We start from the raw sequence: 13,749 nt of genomic DNA, 5'->3' as shown, positions 1-13,749 counted from the left end.
ATCCAACTCAGTTCTTTTATTTGTTTTATTTTTATTTATATTTCACCTGACTTTATTTAGTCCTCACAAAACCTTGTGAGGTGGGTTTCCCAATGTGCCTTCACAGATGAAGGGGGAGCCATTTGTCATCAAGCTTGCTGAGGTTCACAAAATCTCCATCTCCTGACCCTAAGGCCAGCAATCTCTCCACAAGCTTACAATTGCTTCTTAGTTGCAGGGATTAAGAACCTATTCTCACAAATCGAATTTCAATTATATATATATATATATATATATATAAAGAAGATATATATATATAAAGAAGAACTTATTGTCAAATCAGAGTCTTCAGACCTGAGTCTGTTCCTGACCCAGAAACATTAAGTGAAGGACAGACTGGGATTCAAGGAGGAAGGACATGGCAACAAATGCTATGACAAGTATAGATAACAGTACCCTAAATACTTCCCCAAAGATAACTATGGCCATTTATTTAGGTAATTGTGCACCAGGGAAAGTGGGATACCCTTTGAGCATTGTTGGACACAGGACATGAGCTGGCAATGTTAACTCGGGGCCTGAAGTATTTACATGGCCTTCCCTTAGAGTGTGGTCATGTGGGGGCCAGGTAATATATAGGATCATGGCCCACTTCTGGCTCACAATGGATTCACCGAGTCCATGGACCCAGCCAAATTCCTAATATTTCATTGGCTCACACATTCATAATGGTGGGTATAACCTCCTACATTGTTCCTTGGCCAATGGAGTAAGAGTTAACATAGTGGGGAAAGCCAAGTGGAAGTCCTATAATACTACCAGCAGCCAAAAGTGTCAATCAAGACCAATCTCAGATCTCATTTAATTAATTGATAATCATAGATTCATGGAGGTGGAAGGGCACAGTTAGTTCTCAAAAGGTTTCAACAACATAAGCCAAATAACTTCACGTTGCTCCCTCCATTGCTACAGAAATTAAAATTTAGTTATGGGAGTTAGTTAATATTGTCTTTTTCTTTCTGTATATTATTAGATAGCCTTCCAACACAATCAAATGTATGTAACTCTTATATATTGCAAGCCAATTTTTAACTCTTAAAATCTATAAGTAATGCATGCTATGGTATCACTCACTACATCAATTTCTAAGTTGGTAACAACTTTGTATGCCTAGATTAACCTTGAAACCATGTGAAGGAGGAAAATCCCATGAAATTTTAAATGTGTAGTCCAGAGTTTGGGGAAAATGCTCAAATCATATCAATGACATAATAATTCAATTTTCTATGTAAAAAGGGATTTGTCCTAAAAGGAATAATACAATAGTCATGCATAAACACAGATATCTACCTTTTTATTTTAATGGCTTTAGACAACAATGCAAAATGATTATTCAATGGATACTCTCAAATTTTACGCAAGAGATTAATGTATTTTTACCCACAGTCCAAAACTGTATTAACTATAGGGAATATAAAATACCAAAAATATATTGCATGCTCTCAAAGAACGAACATGGGACTTGCTTATTTAGATTCAGATCTCAGCAATATTAGAGTATGTAGTTAAATTTAAAATAGACTTTAAGTGTTCAAAAAGCACAAAAATAGTTACAAAAATGTGAATGGGGTCAGGATCTGGTGTCAGACTGAATGGATTCAACACCAAATATCCTAGTTATATATCTTCAGTTAGTAATTTCTCTGAGCTTCCCTTTCCCTCTCTGTAATTTGGGTTCTTGTGAAGATTAACTGAGGTCAGATAAAGCATTCAGCACAGAGCCAAGCACACAGGGAGTACTCAGTGCATATTAGCTGCTATTCTATTATGTTTATTTGGGAAACAGTCCCAAGTAAAAAAAGGAATATTACTAGTCAACAAAATTAGGTTCCTTCAAATACTAGGAAAAACGTTGACTGCTGGAATCATCTTTTTCAAGTTCCCTACCAACAGCCTCTAGGAATAGTCTGATGATGCTGAACATTGAATACAATTAGTATAATATAGGGGCGCCTTGGTAGCTCAGTTGGTTAAGCGTCTACGGTACGCTCAGGTCATGATCTGGGGGTCCTGGGATGGAGCCCCACATCAGGCTCCTTGCTTAGCGGGTTGCCTGCTTCTCCCTCTCCTCCTCCTGCTCCCCCTGCTTGTTCTCTCTCTCTCTCTCTCTCTCTCTCTCTCTCTCTCTCTCTAATAAATAAATAAAATATTAAAAAAAACAATTAGTAAAATACATCACAAAGGCATTTGCACCAAAACTGTCAGTGCTCTCAGGCTCCGGACCCTCTCCTGTAACCAGGATCATCATCAATTATCCCCACCACTCAGTTTTTCTTCACTTGTGCCTTATCTTTTAAAAACAATAATAATGATGTGTTTTAACATCTACTTTTTATTTCTGCTGTAACTTTGAGTTGTGCACCCTGGAAGGACAGGATGTTTAGAATACAAACAGCTCAGCAGAGCCCTGCTTAACTGGCAAATGTGACAGTGACCATTTCCTAAGTCAGTGGGAAGTGCTGTCAAGCTCACGCTCCCCCCTCTCTTTTTTCCTTTTTTGTGCTTTAGAAACCAGTGCTGAAATGAAAAATCTTGTGCCTCGCAAGAGAACATAATATGCATTGATAAAACATGTTTATCTTTTCAAACATTTTGACTCACTGAGCAGACATGTTACTAAGGCAGTAGCTTTCAGTGATTTGGTGATTGAAAGTAAATTATTTTTGATCATTTTCATGCCTTATATTAATGGAATAATAAACCTGACATTGATAAAATGATGTTTAACTCTGAAGCTTAGAAAAATTATAGTGACCAGCTTTCTTACCGACAACAATGCCATAGGAAAAAAACAGAAAGTACAGATTGGGAGCAAAACTGCTCAACATCAAGCCTCCAGCTACCATGAAGCCACTGAAGATTGTCACAGGTCTTGCTCCAAAAGACGAGACACAGAGGCTGCAGACAGGACCTAAAATAATAAATGAAACCTTCACTTATTTGACAATCCCATCATAAATTTAAAATGGTTTTTTCCACCATACAACACCACTAACAATAAGCATCTACTGTGTATTTACCATATTCCAGACACTCTGTGAGATACTTCCCATAAACAATCACATTTCATTTTTATCTCACTGCAGCCCTGGTAGGTGGATACTACTGTTAACCTCATTTTTTGATAAGGAAATTAGAGTTTCCTGATGGTAAGGCCACATAGTTAAGAAATGGGCATTCTGGAGTCAGACCTTACTCAAATTTGGAGCTCTGCTACTTGCTGGCGATTCAATCTCAGGCAACTTTTTTGATCTCTGTGCCTCAGTTTCCACATCTGAAGATTGTAATAAAAGTACCACCGCACAGCGTTACAGCAAAGACAAAAGAGAGCACAGGTGTCAGACTGATCACAAGGCCTGACACGAGGAAGTCCCCAATCAACGCCAGCTCTTCAGTGATGAGAATGGCAGCAGCAGCCACCAGAGTAGTAACAGGGGAAGAAGTAAAAACACAGGCAGTCTGACTCCTTAACCATCATACTATGCTGAGGATTTTTGCCTCCTGCACGTTCCATGCATTTTTCCTACCCGCAAAAGGGTGATCATATAATTGATGAGAAAATAAGCTTGATGACTGACTGAATACAACCAATTGTGACCCTGTAGAGAGATGGGGGTGGTGGTGGTTATTTACTCCCTAGAGACTATTCTGGCAGGTGAGGTCAAATGGAAAAGCATCCTACCCATTTGGGTATGAGTCAGTCAGTACCATGGTTCTACATTCTATGTGTGACCTGGAACTTGTGGGAGGAAGTACACCATCGAATGACAGGTAACAGTGACACTACCTGGATCTGTTCTATGGGTAAGTGGGCAACTACTCAAGTAATGGGATTTAAGTGATAGTGAAATTCTTTCCCAATAGCAGGATACCTAAAAGACACCTACAGCTACAGAGCTGAGCGTATCAGAAATGAAAGGACATTAAGGATTATTCAGCCCATTAGTCTCATTTACATGGAAGGAAACTGAAGCTCAGAGAGGTTATCCAAGCCCATGGCAGAAGAAAGAGCCCAGACTTTGAATGCAAGGAGAAATACACCTTAATTAAGTTGCCAACAACCTTTCAGGTACAAATTACCATCCCCAATTTTTAAAAAGCACAATCACCAGGATGACAAAAGGCAGACGATAGTATTATAAGGATATGAAGCAATCAGAACTCTCATATTGTCTCCTAAAGCTGAACATAGCACATTGTATAGCCCAGAAATTCTGCTCCTATGTACACACTCAATAGAAATACCTGTTTCAGAAGTACATAAATGTTCACAGCAGAACTATTCACAGTAGCCTAAAAACCCAGATGTCCATCAGCAATAGAATGTATAAGTGAATTCTGGTATAGTCATACAACGGACTATTACATGGCAATGAGAACGAATGATTTATAGATACACATATAGAAATATCTCATAAATGTATGTTGGGTGAAAGATGCTCAACACAAGAAAGTATACGTTGCATAATTGCAATTATAAAAAGTACAAAAACAGGAAAAAATAATCTATGATTAGAAGTCAAGATAATAGTCATATTTGATAATGGCTAGGGAGTTATAACCAGAAGAGAGCACAGCCCACCTTCCGGGGTACTACCAATGTTCTGTTTCTTGATGTGACTGCGCTTATCACAGGTGTAACTTGGTTTGTAAAAAATTCATCAAGCTATACTCATGAAATGCACACTTTTCTGTATATATCTTTCATTTAGTAACCTCAGAGAAATGAGTTTCATTGTTAGTAAGTGATAGAGCCAGGATCTGACCACTCCAAGTCCAACATTCCTGCCAATACCAGAGAATCTCTCAAGTGCATACTTAAGAACAGGATATGACCACTGAGATAGCACATAGCTCTCTCCACATGTACAGCTCTCCCACATTTCTCCCTGGTCATGAACTGGCCCCTGACATTTCAGGCCTTCTATGTGAGCTGGTATAGAAAAGCAGACTGATATATTTATATGATAAACAAAGGGGAATATTTTGTGCCAGTGTTTTAAAAGGAAAATCCACTTGAAAGACCAAACTTATTATCCAGTAGTTGAGCTGTCTATATAACCAATGAGAAATACTTAGACACTTCAAAAATAGAACTGATTTTAATGGTCAAATTTCATAAAGCATCATAAAAGCATGACCCTTCTGTGTTGTTTACCAAACTGCACTGACATCGAGACTTGGTGTCAACAAATTTAACAAGCACAATGGAATTAAAACACAGAGATAATTGCTGGCATACCTGAAGAGTTTCAAGTTCCAACCCCAAAAAAGGACTTTAAATGTATGCTCCTTAATGCATGATAACTCCACAAGGAGACGCAAAGTATGGGAAACTAGGGATGTAGATGAAGGGTAATAATTTTCATAGCATGTACACTTACACTAGAACTATTACATGCTAGTAAGTACATAACCATTATCAATTATGGGATAAGTTCATAAATCATTTTGAGCTAATATATGACTCTTTGAGAAAAAAATTAAGCTTAGGGGAAAAATGAGCAGAAATTGTTTGATAAAAACAGTAAATTGAGAGCTCTTTTTAAAAAAATTATCTGGGATCCCTGGGTGGCGCAGCGGTTTGGCGCCTGCCTTTGGCTCAGGGCGCGATCCTGGAGACCCGGGATCGAGTCCCACGTCGGGCTCCCGGTGCATGGAGCCTGCTTCTCCCTCTGCCTGTGTCTCTGCCTCTCTCTCTCTCTCTCTGTGACTATCATAAATAAATAAATTAAAAAAAAATTATCTACTTTCATACTGCCATCTGCTGCTTACTTAGAGAAAAAAATCTTGATGTCAGAGATTTTTTTTTAATAAATTAATTTTTATTGGTGTTCAATTTACCAACATACAGAATAACACCCAGTGCTCATCCCGTCAAGTGTCCCCCTCCGTGCCCGTCACCCATTCACCCCCACCCCCCGCCCTCCTCCCCTTCCACCAGATTTAAAGCAGATTTTTAGAGCTAAAAGAGGCCTTGAAAAGAGTCCAAACACTTCATTTTTAAAATGATAAAACTGGAATTCAGAATGACCCTGTAATTTGACTAAGAATCCATAGCCAATCAATGACAAGGGTAAAGCCAAAGTCAGCTTAGCATTTTTCCCAACTGAGAAGTATTTCATTTGGCATCTTAATTACTTCCTAAAAATCAAAATACTAGTAAAGAATGCCAATATACTTTTGTTAATATCTTACAGTTTAAGTAGTTCTGTGAATTGATGGCAGATGAAAATGTAACATTCAAGCTCGTTTTGCTGTTTAAAATTTCAAAGCAAACTATTTTATTCTCATCCTCAGAACTAAAGTATCTCTAGATTCTATTTACATAGATTTAGACCACAGCGGCCTCATATTTCATCAATAACAATTAGGGCAAAGTATAATTGGAATTGACCATTAAGTCACATCTGCAAGACATAACACATTTACATGCTTATTAGCTCTAGCAATTTCAGGCAACTTTTCCAAGATGAGAAACCATAGAGTACTCCTCAGTACTGGATCAGTTTCAAGAGATAAATTCAATAAAAAGACGACTCTCAGAGGAGATTTCTTATAATGCTTCAGGTCTCGTACTTTGCAGAAGGGGTCTTTGGAACAAGAGTTAGTTAACTCATAATATGAGCCAGTGATTCTACTTCTTGAAAGCTGTGAAATTTTAGACAGAAAGGAAGACAGAAAGCTTCATCTGGTGCCAGTTGTTTTTTTTTCTTAACAAATAAAGTCTTTTTAAAAATCTAACAACCATCTATTATTGCTGCCATTTCATTCAAGAGGAAGAAGGGTTTTATTTATTTATTTATTTTTATTTATGATAGTCACAGAGAGAGAGAGAGAGAGAGAGAGAGAGAGAGAGAGGCAGAGACACAGGCAAAGGGAGAAGCAGGCTCCATGCACCGGGAGCCCGACGTGGGATTCGATCCCGGGTCGCCAGGATCGCGCCCTGGGCCAAAGGCAGGCGCCAAACCGCTGTGCCACCCAGGGATCCCCGGAAGAAGGGTTTTAATAAGGAAATAGTGAGAAAGATAGGACTTGAGAATAAAATAAATGTAAGATAGTAAGAAGATAATGGGAACCTTATACACACACACACAGAGTGTCAGTGCCTTTATAATCATTTTATCTTCAGTGAAAATGTTTCTTGGAACTACAGTTGTATGTATATGGTGTTTGGGAGCCATTATTACCATTACTACATTCTGTTTGGGAGATTAATCCTGACGGATTGGTTGAACTGAAAGTCCTTGGCTACCTGTTAAGTAGCAGAGCTGGCAGTCAGCACAGAAGAATGGTCTAAGGATGGAGATGGCAGTGTGGGGCACTGACAGGTGAACAGCTCTAACCTTCCTCACAAATGAGAGTCAGGGCTCTTAAAGATATTCTATTCTCCTGGCAACATTATTGGCACAACAGAGACACATTCACTCAAAAAAAAGTAAGAGCCCAGGGAGTAGCCCTACAAACCAAAGTCAGGAGCAAAGAAAGAAAGGAAGATAAGGATGGGATTACCTCAATCAGTCTGATTTGCAGATAACTATTAACAAATTGTTTTATATTTTTTGCTTCATTTTATGCTTATTGAGGTAATTTTCAGCAATGAGGGGAATAAAAAGGGAAATGAAAATGAAAATTCTAACTGAAAAATTGTTTTGTTGTTGTGATCATGGGTGAATTAAGAAAATGAGAAGAATGGGTTGTTATAAGGAAGTCAGAATGATCTCCAAGTAAGTGATGAAATTGTTTGCTTCAGTCCTCAGGGTAATTTAGGAAGATATAACAGAGCTAAAGTTTTGCTGGCTGTTAAAATTAGCACGGAAGAATCCTCTTCTTAAAATTTAAAAGTATGTTAGTAACATTATATTTAAGTCTGCATCAATCAAACAAAAGACTAAACATTTGACCACTGTCATTCCTTCACTATTTCACAAGTGTCCACTGGAGTAACACTACACATTAGAAATACAAGAAGTCACACATATGAGCCACATATGGAATTCTAAACTACCTAGTAGGCACGTTAGAAAAGTAAAAAGCGGCGAAATTAATTTTAGTAATACATTTTATCTGATCCAATACATCTAAAACATTATCATTTCAGTATCATTAATGAGACATTTATATTCCTTTGTTTTGTGGTAAGCTTTGAAATCCAGAGTGAATTTGTTACACTTCTAGCACATCTCAGCTTGAACTAGTCACATTTCAAATGCTCAATAACCACATGTGGCTGGTGACTGCTGTGCTGGACAGCACAGCACTGGAGTCTCATATTATGATAGAAGACACAGAGAGAAATACACACAATCCAAGACCTAAACCAGAAGACAAAATAAACACAAGAGAGTTAAACTAAAATCCAAAGTCACAGACAAGAGGCACCCAAAGAAAGGTTTCATATGTTTTGGGATTTCAGGAAAGAGAGAGCACCTTGGGCCAAAAAAACTGAGCCTTGCACTGGGCCATAAAGTATGGTTTTATCAACAAAAGGGATGAAAATGCGAAATGGAGGAAATAGAAACACAATGTGGTTTTCCACTTTCTCATTATTATAAGATAGCTTTGGGAAAGAAATAATGCCCTTTGAGAAATAAATCAACTTCCATGCACTTAGCTCTCCTAAACAGTTTCAGAATCCTAAGAGTGGTAGGCTAGCCAGGCCTACAGCACTGAAGCCATAAATAGGCTGACTCATAAATAGAGTGAGAAATAAAATAGAGCAGTAACCATGCTGTATTAACTGTAGCATAGCAAGAATTTCCTAATAGAGCAGATGATTGGGCCATGAGAGACTTATCCCTTTACCCACAATGCAGGCAGCCCAGCAAATTTTTATAGGTTTCTCACCCCTTGTTCCTGCTGAGACCAGAAATTCAAATTCATCTCCCTAAAGGAAAAGAAAGGCACTAAGGAGCCAAACCCAATCAAATCCTTGATCTCGTGCAGAGTGATTGCCTTGCTTGTTGATTGGTTTGGTGATATACAGAGAGTACAGAAAGCTAATTCAAAAATCCAGAGTTATTCTCACCAATCCTGGAAATGCCTAGCATACTGGGAACTAGCCAATGCAATAGAATTCTTGTAGGAGGCAGAAATTCAGTCCTACTTGAAGGAGTTAACAGAGCTTGGGAGTAAAATCGTCCAGATAATCCTCAAATGCTACTCTGTCAGCAGTCACAACTCATTCAGCAAGCCCAAATGGCTATACTGACTTACTATATTAATCTGAGGATAGATTTACTGACTCATTATCAATCTGCAGGTCTGTGGAGGAATTAAGGAGAAAAGGGAGGAGAGACTGTCAAATCTGCTCAGAGTACAAAAATACAGAACAAAAGGTCTCCCTGCTGTTTCAGCAACTCTGTTGTCTGAAAAACATCCCCATCCTTCTTAAATTTGAAAAATGACGTCTAACCAAGAAGCACTTTAGCTCATCTGAAACCAATGCAGAGCCATGACCCCCCTTGAGTTAAGTTCATCTCTCCTCCATCAGTCATGTTTCAGGCAGAGAAACAGAACCAGAAGATACATGTTAAGAGAGATTTATTGCAAGGAACTGGCTTATGCAATTGTGAGACCTGGCTGGGCAAGTACAAAACCCCTAGGGCAGGCAATCAGGGAGGACATGTTGGAACTCTCTGGCAAAGGTGGAAGCTATCATTCGAAGATGGTATTTCTTCTTCTGGAAAAATTCATTTCTGTTCCTAAATCTTTTTAATGGATTGAATCACATTCACCCAAATTATCTAGAATAGTCTCCCTTCCTTAAAGTCAGTTGATTATGGACTTTGAGCACATCTATAGAATACCATTACAGAAACACACTATTGCTTGACTAACTGGGGAAATACAGCCTAACCAGGTTAACATTGACCATCACATCTCCCAATGCACTGCTTCCTTCTGCAACCAGATTTATTCTACCAGAATGCATCAGAGCAGTGCAGGCTCCAAGACTCTGCATAGAGGGAATCCATATGGATGGCTTTCTCCTTCAACGGTCCACCATGTACAGCCCATCCTCCCACCTGGCCCACCTCACAACCAATCTATATAAAACTCCAGACACTGCTTTGCCCTTGCGTTTTTGAAGTCTCAAATTAGTAAGCTTTTTTTCTGTCTCCTCCCTGAAACTAAAATCTCTTATAAGCACAAAAAATGTCTTCTGTCTTGGAATCACGAGCACAGAGGAGACTCTATGGATGTATGTAATGGAAGTGAGCTCACTTAATATGTGTAACCCAAATTCCCAGCATTATTCATCCCAAGGATCACCTGGACAAGCAAATAATTCAGACAAGAGGAAGAAGTATTTTCTCCTCAATTATTCAAGTTTCAAAGAGAAGGAATGAAAAATTAAGATTATGAAGAATGTAAAGAAGTACATGTCTTGCACTGTTCTAATATGCTACTGTGAGCTACTGTCCAAGTCTAATTTTGCCAGAGAAAAGGGGTGGGCCTTAAAATTTGAGATGCTTGGGGACAATCTAACCAAGTTCTAGTTCTCCCTTCAGCCCATCGCCCCAGAAATATCTTTGTCTTTCATTCTGAAGGGTCCCTTTCTTTTGCAGATTCCACAGTCTGGTTGGAACTACTTGGGAAAGTGATTTTACTTTATTTGTGGCTGATTCTTGTTCTCAAATAGCTAATGTTTGTGGAGCACTCGCCATATACCAAGCACCATCTCAATTATTCTATGCAACAATCATATTAGGTAGTACTTTTATTGTCCCCAATTTAAAAATGAAGAAACAGGCTTAACAGGTTAGAAAAACTGGAGCTTGGGTGTCACTATTCCTCTTAGAGAATGGGCTTTATCTTGGGCTTCATCTTCATGTGGGCATCTTGGCCCTAAAACTTAAGGACAATAATGCCTACTTCAGGGCATTGTTGGGAGGATCAATTAAGATCAAGTATGTGAAAGTGGCTGGTATTGAGCCAGGCACAGAAGGGGCTCTTAGTGAACTGGAGGGACAAGCAAATGTAAGCTGCTTAGGAGAGGTACTTATTCTTCTGGGTCTGCCTCAGTTATAAAGCCCCAGGAGCTGGATTGTAGAAGAGACCTACTATGTTTTCTCTGGACAAAACTGAGTAAAGACAATAACTCATGTACTCAGAAATATTATGGCCTACCTGCATCATAATCATCTGGGGAGCTAGTTAAAATGAATACACCCATCCTCACCCCCCATCTCCACCCCACTGCACTGATAGGTAGGAAAGTGCCTTTTTAGACAAACTTGAGTTATTCATATATACTCCTGAATTTAAGAGTAAATATACACAAACACACATATACACACATACATATATGTGTGCATATATGTATGTATATATGTAAAGTCCATCTTTATCCCAAAAAAGTATGAATATAACTATATATACACAAATATAAATTATATTTTATCAAAAAACATGCAGAGAAGTCCATTTATGTGTGTTCTTTTCACCAAATCAGAATCAGTTGGCACTATTTTTCATGTTTTACATGGCATATGTACTGCTACAACCAAGCAGAAACCTAGAGTAGCTCCCTTTACAAATAAGTGAAGGCAAATCATACATTAGAGAATTATCGAAAACTGCAAGATTGAAATCTAAGTTAAGAGGGCTTAAGCCAGTGGTAGTTCCCATCTGAAAATCACTTCTCAGGTTATAAAAATTCACATATGTGGGCCCTATCATAGACTGACTGAATTAGAATGTCTGAGGGTCGAATAAAGGCCTTTATATGCTAAACCATTTCTATAGATGATTCTAGCTACCTCCCTGGTTAGGAACTGCTGATAACCATTTGGGTCACCAAAATAAGCTATACTTTTCCCATTTTCAAGGTAGTACTAATGTGTTTGTTTCTCTGTACAACAAAGTTGTTAACAAAGGGCTGACATGGTTCACATGCTGTTAGACACCTCTTGCTAATACTTCACTAGCATGGTTTCCAGGCTTGTCCTTTAATTTATGTTATGAAGAGCCAGGGGAGGCCAATATCATGCATGTTCAGCTCACACCTGTGCACATACACACACCTATCAGGGGTCGCTCTTCAGCCATTATATTTTTCCTACCACTCCCTCATTCATAAACACTCTGGTCTCTTTATTCCATGTTCACTTTCAAAGGGTATGACCAGCTGGTCCAAGTGCCTCCTAATCTAGCTGATGACCCTGAGTTGAAGTGAAGTGGGACTTACACAAGGTATCTCAGCTAAGTAGTCTTAGCATCAGGATTTGAACTAGCCATTGACTTCAATCCAATGCTCCTTCCCCGCCCCAATACTTGTTCTCTCCCCTGAACTTTGGAGGGATGCTCTATTTCCACAGCTCCTACAAGCAAGCCTGGCTTTGTAGGCTTAAGTCTACTCTGGCCTCACAGAGCACAGCTCTTAGAAGGGTCATGCACTTGATTTACTGCTCTGCTGTTGCTGTCTTACAATTCTTAACAAGAGGTCTTGCATTTTATCTTGTACTGGAGCCTGCAAATTATGTAGCTGGACCTCCTAAAAGCTAAGGGGCCCACTCATGACCCTTGAAGCAGAGGGAGCTTGGTGAAAGTGTAGAGCTGCAGTTCAGAGTCTCAGCCTGAGTTCTGCCCCACCCATCCCTAAAGAGCTCTCAGCTTCTCTGAACCCTCAACTTCTACCTGGACAGGCTTAGTGAAAAAATTTGTTCTCTGAGTGTGTGCTGAGACATCATTTCCATTACCCTTGACCCCTGCTGGAAGACAAAGTAATGACACTTTTGTTTTACTTAGTATTCGGTAATAGAAATGTAACTAATTGGAGAACATCAAAAAATTCTGTCCTCCTCATACCAGATCATTTTCTAGAAATCAGTACTTGCAAACCCCTATATTAACATATCACATATCATCCATTTGTACTTTGACAGCTTTGCAAACAATCCACATTTTGAAAAACTCTTTCAAAAAAATCTTGAGCAAACTCTTCCTGTTTCTCATAAGTTTATAATGATAGTATTATTTTCATTTGTTTAGTTATGTTTAGTTATCTTATCTGGCATGGCCAGATGATCCAGCATTGTTTTTTCAAGTCTTGCTTTTAATTTAAACAAGGTAATACATTAGTTGGAAGCAAATGTTTTGTTTTGTTTAAAGAAATTCTCTTTAGTGATATTCAGGAGAAGGTATGGCTAATGCATTTTGTTTTCATGAAATCATTTTAAAGCTGAAAATTACTTTACAAAGCACCACTTTCAATGTCCTTATTTTCTCCTTATATACTCACAGAATAGAGATTGTGATTTACTCATGAACCATGTCATAGCACACAGAAAGAGACCCCAGGGCTACTGATCCCAAACCATCTTAGCACACCTGTGCTTAAATAGTTCCAAGTAAATTAGATGACCACTAAATATTGCTGCAGAGTTCAAACTATTACTTCAGAAACTGAAGTGCCATATGATTTTTATCCTTTAAAGATAAACAAAAACCCTCTACTGTTCTTTCTAAAGATGACAGGAGTCACTATTATATATAAATATTTATGAAGAACATTACTTTTGGAGAAAAATACCTCACATCTGTATCATATATAATACTATATTAAAATTCTGACCAACGTCACCAGTGTGAAATGGGACTTTCTTATGAAGGTGACACAAATGATGTTCATACAATTTGATCACAGTGTACCTAAATGTGAGAGGAGTAATTTTGAATCATACAGGAACTGCTTACAGGACTGCC

At 38.5% G+C, this 13,749-nt stretch overlaps 1 protein-coding gene across 6 annotated transcripts in view; it reads right to left on the bottom strand.

The window, feature by feature from the left end:
* The window catches only part of SLC16A9 (solute carrier family 16 member 9), a 52,041-nt gene that overhangs the window by 15,763 nt on the left and 22,529 nt on the right, over positions 1-13,749 (bottom strand). For 5 of the 6 annotated variants that reach the window (XM_055308897.1, XM_055308900.1, XM_055308899.1 and 2 more), the window contains one exon: positions 2,807-2,950. The exons of the other annotated variant lie outside the window; for it this stretch is intronic. In XM_055308897.1, the coding sequence (XP_055164872.1) occupies positions 2,807-2,950 (144 nt within the window). The remainder of the gene's footprint in view (positions 1-2,806; positions 2,951-13,749) is intronic. 6 annotated transcript variants of the gene reach the window in all.

This window comes from Nyctereutes procyonoides, unplaced genomic scaffold, assembly GCF_905146905.1.
Source record: "Nyctereutes procyonoides isolate TBG_1078 unplaced genomic scaffold, NYPRO_anot_genome, whole genome shotgun sequence".
Classification (NCBI taxonomy): Eukaryota; Metazoa; Chordata; class Mammalia; order Carnivora; family Canidae; genus Nyctereutes; species Nyctereutes procyonoides.
Note: the sequence above shows the minus strand (reverse complement) of the source record. Positions and strands in the feature narration are given on the sequence as shown.